General features: G+C 39.3%; 2 protein-coding genes across 2 annotated transcripts in view; both read left to right on the top strand.

Annotated features, from left to right (window-relative positions):
* The first annotated feature begins 410 nt into the window (after positions 1 to 410).
* rpl22 (ribosomal protein L22) lies at positions 411 to 2,811 on the top strand. Its single transcript, XM_020940329.2, has 4 exons — positions 411 to 535; positions 874 to 987; positions 1,244 to 1,368; positions 2,623 to 2,811. Exons 1-4 carry the CDS (start codon positions 524 to 526, stop codon positions 2,762 to 2,764), a joined length of 393 nt encoding a protein of 130 aa, XP_020795988.1. The 5' UTR covers positions 411 to 523; the 3' UTR covers positions 2,765 to 2,811.
* An 821-nt stretch (positions 2,812 to 3,632) lies between these two features.
* chd5 (chromodomain helicase DNA binding protein 5) overlaps positions 3,633 to 20,314 on the top strand; it is a 33,010-nt gene continuing 16,328 nt past the window's right edge. The window contains exons 1-17 of the mRNA XM_055160460.1: positions 3,633 to 3,864; positions 7,669 to 7,820; positions 14,739 to 14,954; positions 15,286 to 15,404; positions 15,882 to 16,123; positions 16,299 to 16,411; positions 16,535 to 16,664; positions 16,745 to 16,911; positions 17,339 to 17,557; positions 18,064 to 18,270; positions 18,336 to 18,547; positions 18,780 to 18,911; positions 18,999 to 19,107; positions 19,196 to 19,387; positions 19,564 to 19,764; positions 19,871 to 20,008; positions 20,102 to 20,223. Coding sequence (XP_055016435.1) covers positions 3,798 to 3,864; positions 7,669 to 7,820; positions 14,739 to 14,954; positions 15,286 to 15,404; positions 15,882 to 16,123; positions 16,299 to 16,411; positions 16,535 to 16,664; positions 16,745 to 16,911; positions 17,339 to 17,557; positions 18,064 to 18,270; positions 18,336 to 18,547; positions 18,780 to 18,911; positions 18,999 to 19,107; positions 19,196 to 19,387; positions 19,564 to 19,764; positions 19,871 to 20,008; positions 20,102 to 20,223 — 2,738 coding nt within the window. The 5' untranslated portion in view covers positions 3,633 to 3,797. The remainder of the gene's footprint in view (positions 3,865 to 7,668; positions 7,821 to 14,738; positions 14,955 to 15,285; positions 15,405 to 15,881; positions 16,124 to 16,298; positions 16,412 to 16,534; positions 16,665 to 16,744; positions 16,912 to 17,338; positions 17,558 to 18,063; positions 18,271 to 18,335; positions 18,548 to 18,779; positions 18,912 to 18,998; positions 19,108 to 19,195; positions 19,388 to 19,563; positions 19,765 to 19,870; positions 20,009 to 20,101; positions 20,224 to 20,314) is intronic.

Below are 20,314 nucleotides of genomic sequence, written 5' to 3'. Positions count from 1 at the left end.
GATGTAGCCTTACAAGTCATAAATTAATATTTTGATGACATGGACTAGACTCAGTCAGAACCTGACTTGGAACCGTGAGGCGACTTAATGTTTCTCAAAAAATAGATGTGTTATGAAGAAACCACTGTTCTCCATAGAATTGTCACCTCGTGGAATAAATGCAATGACAAGATAGGCTTGAAAATGATAAAACATTATACTGTCACTGTCAAACATAAAACTTGTAGGTCTTATTAGGAACTGTATAGCACATGTAAACTTACTCAGCTTGTGATGTAAATAGATAGGGAATGAGTCCCCCATAGCGTCCTGCTTCTGCTAAATTGAAAATATGATGCCGTCTGCGTGGGCATCATTATTCAGAGTGGAGCAACAAAACTGAAATTGATCATAGACTGTTTATGATTTTGATACAGACTTTGAAGTGAATCGAGCGCAGAAAAACGGATGAGTTTGATGCTCGCGGAGGTCTATATACTTTCTGCGCAGGCGCGCTCCTTCCTTTTTGCTGAACGTGTCAGCCATGGCTCCGACAGTAAGTAGACAAACTAGCTGATGAAGTGTATTTATCGTATTTATTTTATCTATTTTTAGTCACTAAAATACACTTACCATCTCGAAGAATCAGGGGAAAGTTTATTGAATGGTTTTAAGTCAAAATATGAGTATTGTTTACGTTGACAGTTCAAACCACGTTGGGCTAACAGTAGAAGCTAAGGCTACTCCAGCGGAGATACCATGGGACCCCAACTGTAAAATAGGAAGTGATTTAACATGTTTTTGGCATTTATTGTTTAGATGTCAAATGCACATGTGTATAATATAATCAGTGTACCCACGGTTTACCTTAATACCTTATATGTACTTGTCTAGCTGAAGAAGCCGGTCGTTCGAAAGCAGGGTGGAAAGAAGAAGAAGCAGCTCCTGAAGTTCACTCTGGACTGCACCCATCCCGTTGAAGATGGCATTATGGACGCTGCCAACTTTGTATGTATCCAATTTTGCTTTAGTTTAAAGCATGTCTCATAAAGCATACTTTGTAACCTGTCTATACTGAAATGTAAGACATGAATCTGCTTTTCTTTTACGTAATAAATAGTTAAGTATCTTGGCTGGATTGGTCGTGTTATTGATTTCAGTAATGAGACTGTTAAGTTAACTAGAACTTGAAACTCATGGTACATGTTTTCTTTATTTCTTTATGAGCTACTGCATGATTAAATTTTACCTTATGCGTTCCCAGGAGCAGTTCCTGCAGGAGAGAATTAAAGTGAATGGAAAAGCTGGAAACCTTGGAGGCGGAGTGGTGTCCATCGAGAGAAGCAAGAGCAAGATTGCTGTGAATTCTGAGGTCCCCTTCTCTAAAAGGTATACCAAGTGATTTTGATGCTGTGCGATTGTGTGCAATACTTTTTGTAAATTTACAGTATTTTATAAGGCTGTGAAGGTATTGTCAACCTTGTCAGTAACTGGTTATCTATGAACCTAGATGCACCTGGGATGTACACTCTAAACATGCAGTATTTTATTATTTGTCCCCATTGTAATGTAGTATGATTATTTTACATTTCCACACATTTTATTTGGTCTTGAGCGTTCTAATCAGCCATAGTTTTTTGTTGTTGTTGTGGTTAACATGCATTACTGTTTTATATGAAGACTTGCCAGTCATGCCTGAGCAGCTCATCGGTTACTGTTGTCCAGAAAGATAATGGTATGAATTGATACTAAAACTAGTTAAAACTGGCTAGAATTAGGACAACATTAGGACAAAATTGGACCTTTCTTTAATTCTTTTAAAATTAACTGTTTTTTTTGTTTTTTTTAATTCGTTGATTACATTTTACTGTCCAAAATAGTGTTAACCTTAGTATCAAAATGTTCAAGTTCGTCAATTTTCTGATGACTGCAATAATTATTTGAGAGGGGAAAATATATTTTTTAAGGATCCCCATTAGTCTCTGCATGTGTAAAGGCTACTCTTTCTGGGGTCCATTCTCAAAGTAATAGCCTTACATACACTCCAATCATTGACACTCTGTATAAAGCACATTTGACAGTCAATACATGGCATAGCAGATTCAAGTTCAATTAGGAAAACGCAATAGCAATTTAGCATTATTACATTTTAAGATGGTTTACATTTTTGGGGGGGTCAGTATATTCCAGTGAAAAATTGCTCTGTATACAAGCTAAATCTTCAACCACAACTTGCCATTTTTTCTTTGACAAAATGGTCTACAGGGGTGCAAAAGGATGCTTTGCAACCTTATTTTAATATATTTGCACCCTCATTTTAGGCTGGTTAAATAATGACACTTAATGGAGGAGTAATGTCTTAGCACCCCTTTGAAACTCATATGCACCCTCAGTCAGTTTGGTCTGGACCTGTCACTGCTTTGACATTCCTTGCACCTTCATCAATCTTAAAACAAACTTTAGAAAAGGTCTAGCCTCAAAAGTGGAGTGAAGAGTCAAGTGATGGTCACAATACAGGTGTATGTTCAGAACTACCAGCAGAGGGTGACACTTGATTGGAGTATTTGCAGTGACCGGAACAGTAGCCATTGTATTGTCTGTTACTAGGAAAGTCCTGCAACAATTTATGGATTTTTTTTTTAGGTACTTGAAATACCTGACTAAAAAGTACCTGAAAAAGAACAATCTCAGAGACTGGTTGCGTGTTGTGGCCAATACCAAGGAGAGCTACGAGCTGCGCTACTTCCAGATCAACCAAGACGAAGAGGAGGAGGATGAGGATTAAACCTGGCACCACCACTTTTAATAAAAATATATCTGGAAAAAAGATAATGCAGTTTTTTGTGTTCTTAATTTGGGCTGAACATTATACAGCTGCCCGTATCATAAATTCAACTGGTAGCCACATTTTTAGAGTTAAAAGTATATCTACAGACATATATTTACAGTGTAGCCTATTAGATGAGCAGGCATCTTTAGTATCTATCAAGGTGGGTAAGTAAAGAATGTTAATATGTGATGCTCTGCCACTTGCTACTAGTTGTCTTAACTATGGAGTTTCCATACTTGGTTCCTCTGTGTAAATAAAAGCCAATCATATGGATGTTTTGAAATAAAGTAGCTAGGGTATTTGGTTGAAGCAGGCCTAATACTTTTGCTAAATGCCCTTTGATACAGACGTGGTAACCTAGACAACAGTCACACCACTGTTAAAATTCTCTCCATGCAGCATCCACTTGCCCATAGCAAATACCTTCATTTATTAAACATTATAAATCGCATTTTCAATATTTTATTTAGCCTGATACCTATACATATAGACACGGCTCCACTAATAATTTTATAGTTTTTTTTGTGCGTTTTAGTTGTGGCAAAGCAAAGTTTTTGTCCGTGCTCTCCTGTGTTTGAATAGCAAAAGTACTGGCGACAGGCGCAGGACTCCTACCCCTGTCTGCGGCACCTAGCCTGTCCCCGCGCGTTTACTCCATCCTGCAACACAACTAGTCAAAGTGATAACTAGTAGAACGCGCGACTAACTAGTTGTGGTTGAAATTATGGGATGTATCGTCATGGCAACAGACCAGACGTCACAATCTGGGCATGTGTGTTCCATTTTTGTCTTTCTTATTTTTCAGACTGGAGGACCTGGATAGAGATCAGATAAAAAAAAAAGAAATAATATATTTGTTTTCAAGAAATTCCCAGAAATAAAAAGCGCAACGCATTTTATTTTTGGATGAAGAAAGACGCAGAGCTGCGGCGTCTGGAGGGTTAACTTTTCTCAGCCTAAAAGGGTTTTGGGGGGCTATGAGATAAAGATGCCGGGGTCGCTGAGTAATGAAGACGAGGGACCGGACGACATGGATTTTGAAGACGATATGCCAGGTGAGGGAAGCGAGGGGGGAGGCGGGGTGTCCTTCACATTATTTTGCGCCGCTACGCCTTGAATGCAGGGAAAAGGGCTTGTCCTGCGTTCTGGAGACCACAGACGGGGGGAGAAGGAGGAGGGTGGGGGTACAAAAAGCACAGTCATACTATAATAAGGTGTTTTTGCTAACCTTCTGTACTGGTTTGTGCAGCTTTAGTTTGGTGAGGGACTGTCGCTGCTTCTGCCAGTTTTGGGGCAACGAAAAAACCCTTGCTGCATGGCTTAGTTTTGTATGCACAAAAAGCTTAATTGTGGCTTCATTGTTATTATTTAAGTATAAAAATTTGAGTTTGTTATAGACAGCGGGGTATTTCCGAACATATGCACACCATGTCTTTGTGGTGATACAGTGCGTGTCGCCATTCTTATCCTCCTCTTGATTTCCCGGCACAGTTACAGCATCTTTGGTCACGTTGTGATGGTGTTGCGATCAACTTGGCCGCAGAGGTGTGGAAGCCACGTGTTAGGCTACTCTTTATAATCAGCATTGATCCTCAGTGTAAACTGCCTGGCTTTAGTTTGGCCCAGTATTTTGCCTCCCTCAAAGTAGCCTACTTTCTCAGTGGTTATGCTTTGGGTTAAATTAACCTTAGCCATTAGGAGACCAACTAATCAATATTTCTAATCAGGGATCTATAGGAAGTCATCAAATATGCTATAATATTAGTATATTTCCTAGCCATGACAACTCTTCATTTAGGTTGAAGGAAACCCCTCGCCAATCTATCCTAATAGCCTTTTGATAAATTAATAATTCACCTAATGGAAATGGTTGAGCACATACATTGGAATGAACCAATGTGGCTGGAAAGATTTGGAGGGGGGGCGAAGTTGAATATGGATATCACCCGAGTGGGAATAAATAATTAATAATTACCCAGTAAGAATAAAAATGTGGCGAAATACACAATTGTCTTTATTTGTGAAAAGTTTTTACACAGACTTGACTTCACAATTCAATCATAGTTGAACTCTGAAAAAAAAAATAAAAAATTTAAACTGTATTTTCTTAGAAAAACAGAGAAAACAATACCCCTGACAGTAACAAGGGCAGATCTGATCATATATGTGCCGTGAATACTAATAGGCCTATTGCACACAGTAGCTGTATCTTCCATTTTATACTTGCATTTCCCAACATTATGAATAACCTTTAATACTTTATATATAAACTAATAGAATAGAAAAAGGTTTAAGAATTAGTTTTGTAAATGCGTCATATGGTGTCACTTCCTATAACAACATATCAGCTGCTTAATGAACGTAATTAAGCTGTTGTCATTGTGAGTCCACTCTATGACCTCTGCTAAATGCATCAGACTGGCAGATAAGGTCACACATTCCTCTGAATCTTAAAACACATCATGATGAAATATCCCCCAATGGACTCATCAGGAAGCCTTGATTGGCTTTGACACATTAAGTGTCCCAATTCCTTTTGTTTCACCCAACTGCCACAAACTCTATTTTAATTGTTTGGTTCTATCTCAAAATTAAAAGATCGTCTTGGGCTTTTTGTTACTTCAGTGTTGTCCCCAATTGGGTAGAGGTCTATTTTTGGATTCCTCTCTGTGAAAGTTGACACCATTTTTTATGTGTGCACATTGGCAATGCATTAAAGCTGCAATGGTGTAGTTTGCAGATGGGGATTGCAGTGGTTTCACACCCTCTTTCAATCATACCCTCTACCCTTTGTAATAGATACATATGTGGATGTGCTATCTTGAAGATCAAATTTCCAAATGAATGACAATAGATTTCTATAATGCCACTTAGGTCTTGAACTACATACTTTATCAATAAAAAAAAAAAAAAAAATCATGCTGCAATCTGCTTTACTGTGATGCTATCCTTTGTAACATTAAATGGGTTTTCTACTTAGAGCCTGCAATGTTTTCATTTAAATGTGTTAAGGCCTATGAACTTGTTTCATTTTGACCAGTGCTACAATCAAGCATTTTTTGTTGCTCATAATCAAAGAAGGATTAATACAATTTCGCACTATACATGTGAATTTGCATTTCTTGGTAAATTCACTTCAAAAACAAATTTATTAAACATGCTTTGAATAATTATAATAGAGATCCTAATGTTTCCCATTAATAATATTGTAGCTTATCCAATTGTATATGTACAGTTTTAAAACTTTATCACTGGCATTATCATGAGTTTGTTGTCCTGCTGTATTATAGACATAAGGTAACATTACTTTGTTGTTTGATTTCAATCAGTATGTCAATTCCTCAGCGCTTTATTCCAAGGTTGATTTACTAACAGATTTATGATTAACCTGTTCACACACAGTAGTAACTGCACATTAAGATTCACAATTCTAAACCTGTCTGAATTGTTAAACTCATGCATGGCTCCCATACCTTTCAGAAGATGCTTGTTTGAGCTTTGCCAACTGTAACAATTCAATAGTGTTTTTTATTGATTGTGATTAATCTTGCAGTTCACCATGTACTCTATCAAAGACAAATTCAGCCCCCATTAAAGTGTTTATTTAAGATGCCAGACAAAATGCTCAAACATAACCATTATGGATGGCACAAGATCTGGTGCCAAACGATCTCAGGGAACAAAATTGCCACCAGATTGTGGACACGTGAGGAAAAATATCTTATGAGATTTTTTCCATGTGTTTTTACATTTTGAACAAAAATAGGGTTAAGTTCTGGCAAGTTATATTTCTTCACATGCTGTAGTTGCAAAAAGCTACATTGCTACATTGACAGCAAAAATATTTAATAAATAGTAAATAAAAGATTTTTAATGATAAATTATGTCAAATTATGTCAATATCTCAACTTGTCTCTTTCTCGTGGACCCAGTCTTGTGTCTTGTCTCGTGGAAATCATGTCTCATCCCATGCCTAATAACATTTTTCTCATCAGTGACAGTTGAGTACAGAGAAATTGTACTAGAAAGCTGCTGGATTTCCCTGTGTACAGTCCTGTGTGTTTGTGGGGGATACCTCCTGCTAGCTGTGCTAAATAGAGGATAAGTGGCTGGTGAGTTTGTGTCTACCACTGAGGAATCCCTCTCACTCTGACGGCCCAGGGGAGTGGCACACTGCAGGCTAAAGAGCTGATTGACTCTGATGTACGTGCTGCACATTTAAGCACCGGTCTGCCTATAAAGCCCTGATCAAAATAATGTACACAAACAACTTTATTCCTGTCTACATTTCCTCTTTCTGGTGATCCTTCTGTGTATCTCTGTTACCTTGCCTGACTCCTCTGTGACCCTCTGAAGTGCTTTCAGCAGTCACACGCTTGCACACAGTGAGACGGTGCTGAGACGAGCGGCAGCACGTCCTTTTGGTCCCAGCACGCATTAAAGGCAACAGATACCTTCAGTAAACCTGAGCACTGAGAGATCCCATTTGCAGCAAGGCATTCTACGCTTCTACTTCTGTTAGATTAGTGAAGGTGATAATGATACTCCGGTACCTCTATGGATCTGATGAGAGAGCATTTTATTAGAATGGCCCTTATCACATTTTCCAACATCGTGGTCATAATTTAGTTTTGTGTTTGCCATGTAATAATAAGGAACCACAGACCTGCTGCCCGCACAATATCTGAAATGGTCTGTGAAATCTGGTAATAAATGACAAGTAACTGTCAGGCCTAAACTGAAGTATGGAAGAACAATTGTTTCAACAGTTTGTTAGTGTATATCAAATCTAAATTGGATTTGCCTTGTAAGTTTTGATAGGCAGAAATAAATTGCTTTTTATCATGCTTTTTGTCCAGATGAAGATGACGAGGCACGACGCAACATTGTCCCTCTCACTCCCCTCACCAGCTTCTTCTCTGATGATGAGTCTCTCAGACAACAGAAGCCCAAGAAGCCCAAAAAGATGAAAGAGGGCAAAACGCCTAAGGTTAAAAAGAGAAAGAAGGAGGTAAGCTGGTACTTCACACACTGACCCACTCACAACAGCTTGGCTCTCACATGCGCTGTGAGCCACAGTCTTTGTTTTGCCATTTTGTTAATTGTGCAGAGGGAGGAAAAACGGATTTTGGTTGTAATCTTGTGGTGCTACACTTGCAGTTCAAATCACAATTTATTTTTATTTAGGGCCAGTTATTTTCTTTTAAAGCACAATGTTGTGATACATTTGGTTGTGGTCAGGTACTCATTTAATACTGGTTGTATTTAATGAAACCTTTCTTCTGTAGGGTACACCACCTACTTGGGTGGCAGACATTTCATCAAAGAAGTTACATAGTGCACCTTTATAGCTCATTGCAGTCTATCAAAGATAATACACTGAAAGCCAAACTATTTCCAGAGATTTAGAAATCAAAGATCACTGACAGCCTGTGGTCCATCTCAGGGTAAAGCAGGCTGGCAGTGTCCTGGTCACTGGCAGTGTAACTATGAACACGAGGGCCAATTTAGAGTGCGAGTTTGTGCCCATGGAGCTGATGGTGAAGGTGGCAGGTCAGTTACAGGTCTGTGCCAGGCTGTAAGTGTGAGGTCTGAGCAGAAAGACACATTTGAATATTCACAGGCTTTCAGTCTCTGACATTTAGATAACAAGTTTGATGTTAGAGTTGCCAACAGCAGTAGCACTGCATTAAGTAGATCTTAAGGAGCTCAATAAAAGACCTATGAGTGAAATGCTTTGTCTCCTGTAGGTAATAAAAGTAAACATTTTGTGTGACTGTGCATTGTATGTGTATGTTAATAGAAATTATGTGTCAGTCACCTATCACTTTTCTAGACAGTCAGGTTAGATTGCTGATTGGTTGTAATATACTGCTTACTTTGGCTGCCTATCAATCGCTCCACAGACGACAATCAGTCTTGTACAATCAATCATACAATATAATATAATCATGTGTGCCATCAAAATCAAAAATGATTCACTTTTCCCAAAAAATTTGTAAAGGTCTGTGCCTTCAATCTATATATTTGCATATTAAATCATTTTTTAATGCTATATAGGCTTGTTATTGAAAGTCGATACTCATTTCAGCAAGTGTTGAAAAGAGTGTTTTTTGTTACCGTCAATCAGTATCACTTTATTTGTCCCTGAGGGATAATTTAAGTAGCCAGGCTGGTGCCACCTAGTGCTTCCGCTCAATTTCATTTCTCTCCAGCAACTAGGTCAGGAATCAAAATACACTAGATGGTTCGCCAAAACCCTGGAAGTTCAAGTTCAGGCACCAGCCAATCAGCGAAGAGTAGTCAGTGTAGTCAACGATTCCTGAGATTGAGGATTTAAACCCTGAACAAAGAGAATGTTTAGTGAATTTCATCAAGGGGAAAGACATTATTGCCCTAATATACCAGTTAGCTCCGTTAGTGGCACATTACATACGTGACTACCAAATAGCAGCGACTGGTTAAATGACAAAAGTACCCGCCTACTGTCAAGCGAACAAATTCCAATGCTGCGAGGTCAGATTGTTTCTACAAAATGAATGAAATGAAACCGGCTGATGAATCAGGCTATAATTTAAGCACACTGAGCATTAACATACAATAATAATAGAACACTCAAACTTAAGTCCCAGTGCAGCTCAACAGGTAGAGGCCATCACATTCTGTATCAGTGAAATTTTTAGGAGGGTAACAGCCATCAGGACAAAAGTGTCCCTCCTCTGTGTCCTGCAACCCAGGCATCACAGCAGTGTCCAGGGGGACACAGATGAATTTTGGACACAACTGGCAAGCCTCTCCTTTGCCTCACTCTTTCAAGGGCTGTTGTTTTGAGTAGCGATGAGACAGGCCATTCTCTCTGGAACATCTTATGTCATATTTGGTGTAGAAAGTCTGTTGCACTGTTGTAAAGATTCTGTTGCATTTCAGAGCTAGTTCCATGTAGAGTCGCCATGGATACAGGAAAAACAAAGTGCTTAAACCACGCAATCAAATAGGACTTAACTTACTTCCTTTGAACTATGCATGTTGCACTATTTAGTTGGTCAAAATTTCCAAATGTTAGATTCAAAATGTAAGTAAAAAAAAAAAGTTAAAAAGTTTAAGTACTGCTCAGTGTGCCAGACAGTCGGCCACGAGATCAGCCAACCACGACCATGGCAATCATGGAATCCTCATGGTATTGGAATCGGTACGGAGTAACAGATATATTTCTCAAAACTGAGTTTGAAATTTTAGTATTGTTACAACGCTATGCTTCTTTATTTATTTATTTTACACATATATAACAACCAAAAAGGCACACTAGATAAATAAAAGTAGGTGCAGGAAGAGGCAAAAAACCCAAAAGGGCTCATATTAAAGCCTCCACCTTATAAATGCATTAAAACATTATAGCTGTGCATTACTTTTAAAATTACATTTACACACCTTAGATTAAATACATTTGAAATGTCACACAATTGAATGATTATCAAACATTATCATGAAATAGCAAACATTTCCTTAAACTGTTTTTAAATGACGTTTCAGATATGCCATCACCAGCCAGATGTGAAAACTGGCTTCACACTTTGTAGCCTCTGTATCGAAGGCAAAACTGAGCTCTTGATGTGACACATTTTGGAACATGAAAATTTAGATTTTGACGAGTATTACCGTATATCTATGAATCTCTGCATTGGTTTTACAGTAAACTGTGAAATGTGCAGGCATTATAGTTGTATTATAAAGAATTGTATACATAAAAATACAAATTTGATAGCTTTTAATATATTTTAATATGAAGAATGTCTGATGAATAAATTAGAATACAATGTTAGATGCATCGAATGAGTTGCAAGTTGAACGTTTTAGCACCAGTATTATTTTGTTCAGAGTACAATATGACAGATAGGGGTAAATTAAACATATAGTACAGATATATAGTATAGATTACTGTAAGTATAGATTTTGTAAGTATAGTCCACATATTTACAGACTTTTCTTATAATACCAAGAGATTTATTAATTTTTCTGGTGGATGACACACAAGCTATTTAAGTTCAATCAATTTTGATTTTAAGGTTAGTTGGAGCTGTTTTTTGTGCCAAAAAAAAAAAAAAAATCATATAATTAATTTTTTGATATTAAGAAATTATTTGTTTCCTAATGTGCTCCTCACCATTTTTCCAGTTTGGATCCTAATTCCTTGTGTCCCAATTATAATTCAATTGTTAGATAGAAAGTGGTAGGCCTTTTCCGTTTATCCACACTATGTGCTTGCTTGTGCTGAACTGTCCCCTGAGTATTTCTGCTGCCCGCGTTAAGGGCTCGGACACAGCCAAGATGTTCCCCTCTGTTGGCTGGAGAGGGGAGCTTGGCTGGCCCTTTAGCTGCTGGTGGTAAACACTGAGCTGTGGGTCTCACTGCGGGGCTAATGACGGGGGACTCCCTCTGACACGCTCTGCTCTCTCACTCACTCCACAAGCTGCTCGCTCCTCTCTGCCCTCACACGCCTCACCTGACTTATCCCTGACCGCGACACACAAGACTGCTCATTCTGCCCACTCCTGCCTCTTTTGTTTTGGCTCGGCGTTCCACTGTTATTAGAGGGTTTTCCAGTCTCTCTGTCAACAATAAACTCCCCAGTGGTGTTTGTCAAGCCCCAGGCAGAGGTCAATTGGGGTCTGAGTTGGACACTTGTGCGTTTGTGTTCAATGTGTTCAAGTCTGGGAACAGACAGAAGGATAGTGTGAAGTTGTTCCTAAATATATGTTATATCTGGAGGTACTGCTTGGACATACACTACACAATAATTATTTTCTTAGTAAGAAAGTTTATTTATTTATATAGTGCATTTCACAGACATATGTCACAAAGACCCTTTACAGAGCATTTATTCACTCACTCCATACCTGGTGATGGTAAGCTCCTATTGTAGCTGCCCTGGGGCAGACTGACTGAAGCTCGGCTGCCATGCCATTCAGCACCATCGGTCCCTCTGACCACCACCATCACTTACACACACACCACTTTCATATTAGGCAATGTGGCTAAAGTGTCTTGCCTAAGGACACAATAACAGTTTTTGTGACAGACACCCCACTGTGGCACCTGATTTTCCCAGTGCTCTCCCATTCAAGTACTAACCAGGCCCGGCCTTGCATAGCTTCTGAGAGCTGACGGTGTCAGGCTTTGTCACACTGGTATGGCTACATAGCAACATTAAAGGACATTTCTTACTTAAAACATATGATACCACAATTACTATAAGAATGTAATCACATAATGAAGTAAATATTGTATAGTATGCTTCAAAATGTTCCGAAAACAAACAAGTTTGTTTTTTTAGGTGTCAAGGTGCTCACTGACGAGGCAGAAGGCAGTCGGTGATTAGACAGATGAGAAGTTGTTGTCTGTACATGCACTTTTAGTACAAATTTCACACAAAGTTTTATAAATGAAGCCCAGATTTGTGGAGAGTAGCGCACACTCACATACAGTATGCTTGTTTTTCTAAGAATAAAGCATCCCTATAAGTTTAATGCCATACTGTGGAAGATTCCAGGCAATGTGTCTTCATAGTGACAAAACACATAATGTCTACCTTTATGGCAAAAATAACAATGTTTTAATGTAGGAAGATCTTTTGATAAATAGGAAATCAAAAGAAAATGAGACAAAATGAAGTGTATCTACAGTACTAACCTAACACTGTGATTATTTGTGAAAGGAACTTTGTTTGGCTTATGCTATTGTTGACATGTCTTTATGAAATGATGCTCTAAAGGTTTTTATAACACAAACACAATGTAACATATTGCATCAAGTCCTCCTGGCATTACATCAGTCATTTATTATTTATCTGCTGATGCTCATCTACACCACAACATCCACTGCTTCTCATGATACTTTTCATGATTTTGTGCCTTTGTCTGTTTGATCCACTTAAAAAAAAAAAATCAAATTCCAGTTTTATATGTGGTCCATGTGTGTGTCGACAAAGAGATAGATGCTCTCTGCCAGGGTTGTTGTTTTGGGACAGTTTGCACATTCAAAGCTCATTTGATATTTTCAGTGGCTCCGTAATTTCCCCAAGGCAGCACCATTATGGGAAAGCATCTAATTTGATTACATTATCAGCACTTATCTCATTTTCCTGCTCTTGAAAGTAGACAGACAGTCTTTGTTGTTTCTTGTTTTGTGTTCTGTGTTGTGTTCTATTGGACCTGGGCCATGCACTGTTTGCCTAGTTGTCTTTATGTCAATAGTGAGTATGCTTTCATGCTTATTGCTCTCCACCATCTCGATTCCCAATACCCATCCCCCATCACAATCTTCAATTCTTTTTTTTTTTTTTTTTTTTCAGTCTCTCTCTCTCTCTCTCTCTCTCTCTCTCTCACTGACTATCTCTCACTCACTCACTCAGTCATTCACTCTCTCTCTCCTTCTCTCCATCTCTCTCTGTTGCCATCCTTATGCATAAATGAGATTTGTCTAGACGGGTGTGCTGCTTGGGCAACCATAGCCCTTTTCTGCATAACCAGCTCGTTATGTAAACGTCTCTGATTGGATGGCGCTGTTCCATTGGCTGCCACTGCTGCTGCTATACACTGTGCAGATTAAAAAAAAAAAAAAAAAAAAGATGGTTGATAGAGGAAATGAGAGCTAGAGAGAAAGGCGACCCTGTTAATAGAGTGAGAGAGAATAACATAAGAGTGAGAGATTAAAAAAGTGATAGAAAAGGAAGTTGTGCAAAGGGGTGGGAGGAGGAGGGTGAGGAACAAGAAAGAAAAGTAGGAATAGAGAGAGACAGAGAGAGGAAGAGAGAAAGAGCCAGACACTGCTCAAATTCGGTCTCCATGGTAACACAGGCTGGCTGCTGCTGAGGTTGGCTTGTGCTGCAGCAACGTGAGCCTTTCACCAGCGCTGCACTCCCTCCCGGATCCACACATACAAGCAACAGGCTTCAAGTACTTATTCAATCTGTAATTACATACTGTACACAGGCAGTTAGGGGCAGACAGCACAGATGTATAATGCCAGAAGATATACATGCTGGTATTCACATGTAAGCACAGAACGACTTACAGACATCAGATTTAACATTTAAATTACAGTTGTGTATAGCACAATTGAATCTTCAGTATCAGCATATTAATCTATTCATGTTGGAATGACCACAGCAATTTATTCTTCCTTTGCTTTAATAAATCTTGAGCGAGTAAATTTAGTCATATAAACAACCCCTGCAAATATATATGTATATATTATTATGTATATGTAACTGACTTAAACAACATAGTTCAAAACTTTGGTACAAATAATTTGTTTACAATGCAGGCTATATGGTGGTTGTCATTGCTTGTAAATTAAAATTAATTATTTTAATTATTGATTTGGTTTCAAACCAACTTAGCTAATAAATATAAATATATAATAAATATAAATATATAATTCATGAAGACAGGTACATGGACTGCCTAACATTGAGTTCAGCCCATGAGATCATCAAACATGCTGCTGCGGTTATTAGTGCATCTGCACTGTTCCCATGATAGCTGAACAAACTTATACAGCTGTGAACAATAACCTTTTACTTAACCTTTAGGTTCACATTCTCTACAAATAAATCACTCAAAACTTAATCATCAAATGGTGGCACGGTGGTTGAGTCACAAACATAGTCCTGGTTTTGATTCAGGGTTGATTGTCCCAATTAGGATAATTTGTCGTCTATGATTTACTCATCTTTCACTGCTTCTGGGGCAACCTGTCTGGAGGAATGGGTGCCCTTAATGCAATACCCTGGGTTTCTTCTCCTGATCTTAAACTAGCTTTATTGTCTATTAGCATAATTATAAAAATGTTACAGAACTATTAGCATTTTTCATACAAGATTCTGATTTCAAATGTCATCATACAAATGTTGCTGTATGCTCTCTTGCAGACAGGCTTACTACCAAGAGTGGATAGTGACTTAGAGGAGCCTTCTGAGGTGGAAGAGGAGAGAGGACGTCCTGAAGTGGGCTATGAAAGTGAGAACAGTATGTATGAGGGCAAAAAGAAGAAGAAAAAACCCAGGGAGAAGAAGGAGAAGAAGCCCCGAAAGAAGAAGAGAGATGATGAAGAGGATGATGATGACGATGATGATGGGACAGCGAAGGTGTGTGTAGACTTGGTCATTTGGGCTGCAACTAGCCACTGTTGTCATACATTTTTTGTATTTTGAGTCTCTATAGTCTAGATAATGCTTATGATTATCAAAATTTACTTTGGTTTTATAGTCAACCAATCACAGTTAGTCAAATAATCATCTCAGCCTTCAGGTAAAGTAGATGAGGTGGTCAGTGATGTTCTATTTTGGGGGAAATCATAGTCTGGTGGTTCTGAAGCTTTGTGTTTGTTTTATGACTTTGGATTGATATTGTATTTTAATAGATATTTAATTGGTAGTGCTGTTTAGTTAAATACTACATTTGTTTTCATATTCCTAGGAGCCCAAATCCTCCAGTCAGCTGATGCAGGAATGGGGTCTTGAAGACGTCCAGTATGGCTTCACTGAAGACGATTACAAAACCATAACTAACTACAAGGCATTCAGCCAGTTCCTCAGGCAAGTGTCTGACTGAGTTGGGATTATTATGTCATGTTAAACGGCTTTGTGCCGTGGCTTGTCAGTGAGCAGCCTCCAACAGAAACAGCGAGACAGAGAGTGGTGTGAGCAGCAAACACAGCACTTTGTGTTTGAGTGCTTGTATAAAGAGAGTGTCTCACCTGGGGCTGTCTGGCTCTGTTAGCTCCCGCAGAGCCGTGTGGAGTCAGCTGCAGACTGGAGGCCTGTGACAGCTGGGAGGCACTGGGACTCTCTCTGACCTACTATCTTTCACAGGCCACAGAGCCACATCTCAAGCTGTTGTATGACAAATCACAAGCCGCTCACAGGCACAGGAAAACTTAAGGGGCACAGGGCTGACAACAAATCACACACAGATCCCTTTGGTGCTGAGTGAGGCTGAGCTACATCAAGGAGAATGAAGTGTGACATAATAAAGCTGCCGTTGTTAACCTCTCTCCCTCTGGCTTCCCACAGGCCGCTCATTGCCAAGAAGAACCCCAAGATTCCCATGTCAAAGATGATGACAGTGTTAGGGGCCAAGTGGCGGGAGTTCAGTGCCAACAACCCGTTCAAAGGTGCATCTGCCACTGCTGTGGCGGCCGCTGTGGCTGCTGCTGTGGAGACAGTCACTGTGGCTCAGCCAATATCAGTGAGCTGCAGCCAGCCCAGCGCTCAGCCGGGACCACTCAAAAAAGCCAAAACCAAAGAGGGGAAGGGTAAGGTCGACTTCACTGTGACTCCTGTACAGTAATAGTTTCTGCTTTATGCAGTACAAAGCTGGGGGGAAAATGTTTTAGTACAAAGGTGAATGTTTCAAAGTGGCTATAAGACCAGCCTTGTGTGTTCAAACACTAGTAATACATGTATCCCTGTGTGGCCTGGATTTCTCAGGACCTGGAGCCAGAAAGAAAAGCAAAGCAGCAAAGGACGTGAAAAAGAAATCCAAGGCAAAAAAGACCAAATCAAAGTCAGGCCAAAGCGGGAAGAAGAAGAAAGCATCCTCGGTATATCCTCTCTTCTAAATAAGACTCTTCATGCCAGTCCGTCCCATGTTCTACAGTGTCAGCTGCCTTCATGAGTCTATTCATATCAGGCTCTCATGTCCTTTCTCACTGATGTTTTTGCAGAGTGAGGAGGACTTCTTAGAGGAGTCTGACTTTGATGACATCAGCATCCACAGTACCTCATTGCTCTCTGATATAACGGGGGCCACAGCTACCAAGAAAAAGTCTCGGCGTGGGAGGAAAAAAAGGAAAAGTATGTTTACACTAATCACAGCCTGCTATTTTTGTATCCAATTTCCTGCAGAAAAATACACATGTCTTTACATTTCCTAGAAGAGGACGGGGATGGCTATGAGACAGACCATCAGGACTACTGTGAAGTGTGCCAGCAGGGTGGTGAGATTATCCTGTGTGACACCTGCCCCAGAGCATACCACCTTGTCTGTCTGGATCCCGAGCTGGAGAAGGCCCCTGAGGGCAAATGGAGCTGTCCCCACTGTGTAAGTACTGTTATCATAATAATCCATGACACATAGTACTGAGTCTTTGAAAGCTAACAGTTGACATTCTTCAGACATTTATTTTTGATGTACACATAATTATAGCAGTGAACAGTCCTCAGATCTGGAATAGCATTATGACATACAAAAAACCTGTTTGAGCTATAGTGACGTGCTTGTTGAAATGAACTATACAGACCATTTGCTTCGCATATATGCATTTCACATGTGCTCATTTCTTATAACTCTAACACAAATGCTCTGATCTAGCTAGCTGTCCATCATAATTAGCTTAATTGATCACTTTTTCATTGATTTTCACTATACACAATACTATAGCAGAATTCTCAACTTGCTGTCCAAAAAAGGCCACTAATATGTATCAACTGTAAAGCTGTAGTTGCCCTAATCAGTACATGTGTTCTAGGAGAAAGAGGGGATCCAGTGGGAGGCCAAAGATGATGATGAGGATGAAGAGGAGCCTGCAGGGGAGGAAGAAGATGATCACATGGAGTTCTGCAGAGTGTGTAAAGATGGAGGAGAGCTGCTTTGTTGTGACACCTGCCCTTCGTCCTACCACATCCACTGCCTCAACCCACCTCTACCAGAGATACCTAATGGGGAGTGGTTGTGCCCGCGATGCATGGTAACCTCAACATTTTAGTCTTATTACATTGAATCGCTCTTATTTTACGCATAGAAATGACCTAAAACGATAGTGTACCAAATGCCCAACATAGAGGAGAGAAACTTTACTCTTACTAACATAAAAGTATCACAGTTGCTCGTCGCCCAAAACTTCTGATTGACTTGAGTAAGTTTAGAATAGGGTGGTCAAAAATCATGTTAATTTATGCTAAAACTAGTATTAAGAGTAGATGCACATTTGAATGTACTACTAGTATTGATTTAAAAAAAAGTCACATATAGGCCTATAGGACAAAATTGGACTGTTCTTGAACAGTTTCAGAACTAGTGTTAAGACTGCATGATAATATTAAAGTATCAAATATTATTTTGTGCAAAACATTGTATTGTCTAAAAATAGTTATTATCATTGTTGTAGGCCTATGGAAATCTGTGTTTAGTTATTTACTTGTTATCTAAATTGAGTTTGAAATGTTTGTATCTTACACTTACATGGATGTTTAGTGCCCGCCTCTGAAGGGAAAGGTGCAGAAGATTTTGCACTGGACGTGGGGAGACCCTCCTCTGCCAGCTGAGCAGCCCCCTGGAGCCGATGGGAAGCCCATCGATCCTCTGATCAAGCCCCCACTGAAGGGTCACCCAGAGAGGGAGTTCTTTGTGAAGTGGGCTGCCCTCTCCTACTGGCACTGCTCCTGGGTCAGCGAGCTGCAGGTGAGCTTCACGGCCTTGAAATCAGTTAACTATAGCTATGAATTTTGACACACTGGTCTTTGCAGTTGGAGTTGTACCATACGGTCATGTACAGAAACTACCAGAGAAAGAATGACATGGACGAGCCCCCTCCGTACGACTATGGCTCTGGGGAGGAGGAGCTGAACAGTGAGAAGAGGAAGAGCAAGGACCCTGAGTATGCTGTGATGGAGGAACGGTTTTATCGCTACGGCATCAAGCCTGAGTGGATGGTCATTCACCGCATACTCAACCACAGGTGCATCTCAACTAATTTTTTTGCTTATCTAAGAACATTAATATTCAAATGAGAAGAGAGAGATCATCTGACCAAAGTTATTTTGAAATGGTCTTTACCTGATGTTCTTATACTTGAAAAACGCTTAACAACTCTATCCACATCTTAACTACTGAATTCAAATCAACACCTGTGAGAGTATTCACATATCAGATGTAATTTTGTTGTGTTGTGTGTTATGTTTCTATTGTAGTTTTGATAAGGATGGAGATGTGCATTATCTTATAAAGTGGAGAGATCTCCCCTATGACCAGTGCACATGGGAGACAGATGACTTTGAAATCCCTGAATATGACAGCCATAAAACTCTTTACTGGGACCACAGGTTTCTCTTCTTTTTTTGAAAATGAATACCATTTCTTAACTATTTGAAACATTGTCATTATGTGAAATTTTGATTTTTATCTACTAGGGAACAAATATTAGGAGAAGACCAACGCCCTCTGGTGGTGAGGAAAGAGAAGAAACCCAATGTGGAGCGTTCCAAGAGAGAGAAGCCTCCTGATACACCAATTATAGATGTAGCTTTTTAAAAGCACTTTGGTTATATTTACACAGAATATTCAGCTTGTCTTTGTAGCTAATATTACACTCGTCAATATTTTTCAGCCAACCATAAAGTTTGAACACCAGCCGTGGTATATCAATGCTACAGGAGGAACTCTGCATCCGTATCAGCTGGAGGGACTGAACTGGCTGAGATTCTCATGGGCTCAGGGCACTGATACCATCTTAGCAGATGAGATGGGTCTAGGCAAAACTGTCCAGACAATTGTCTTTCTATACTCTCTTTATAAAGAGGTCAGTGTTCCTTTCTTTCATGTGTAGAAATTGTTACATTATTATTTAGCTAAAACCACAATGCAAAATATACAAAACATGCTGTAATTTTGATGGATGACTAACATATGTAGCTTTTTGTCTCATGATAGTTTAACTATACCTGTTATAAAATGTATTGTGATTATGTTTTTTAGGGTCACTCAAAGGGGCCTTTCCTTGTAAGTGCCCCTCTCTCCACTATCATTAATTGGGAGAGAGAGTTTGAGATGTGGGCTCCAGATTTCTATGTGGTGACTTACACTGGAGACAAGGACAGCAGAGCCATCATCAGGGAGAATGAGTTTACGTTTGAAGATAATGCTATAAAACAAGGACGCAAAGTGTTTCGAATGAAGGTAAGCTGTTTTGTCAAGCTCTATTATAGCACTGCATAAATAATACTGTTGGCACGCTAACTATGAATATGCTAAATAATAGATTATCTTTGTCTTCACTTTGCAGAAAGATACCCCCATTAAATTCCATGTATTGCTCACATCCTATGAGTTAATCACCATAGATCAGGCGATCCTTGGCTCAGTCAGTTGGGCTTGTTTGGTGGTAGATGAAGCCCATAGACTCAAGAACAACCAGTCAAAGGTAGAATATAAATTAAATGTATTTCCTCATTTTCAGGATATAACATAACATACATGTTTATAACATCTGACCCCTTCCAAATTTCCTGTTCAGTTTTTCAGGATTCTGAATGGGTATAAGATCTACTATAAGTTGCTGCTCACTGGGACGCCTCTACAGAACAACCTGGAGGAACTTTTCCACTTACTAAATTTCCTCACTCCAGAGCGCTTCAAGTGAGTGTACATTTAATGAAAATAACTATGTAGAATAATTTATATTATTATTATTATTATTATTATTATTATTATTATTATTATTATTATT

This window comes from Boleophthalmus pectinirostris, unplaced genomic scaffold (assembly GCF_026225935.1).
Source record: "Boleophthalmus pectinirostris isolate CB_2022bp ecotype Guang Dong unplaced genomic scaffold, ASM2622593v1 HiC_scaffold_3, whole genome shotgun sequence".
Classification (NCBI taxonomy): Eukaryota; Metazoa; Chordata; class Actinopteri; order Gobiiformes; family Gobiidae; genus Boleophthalmus; species Boleophthalmus pectinirostris.
This window is presented reverse-complemented; position numbering and strand designations above follow the sequence as displayed.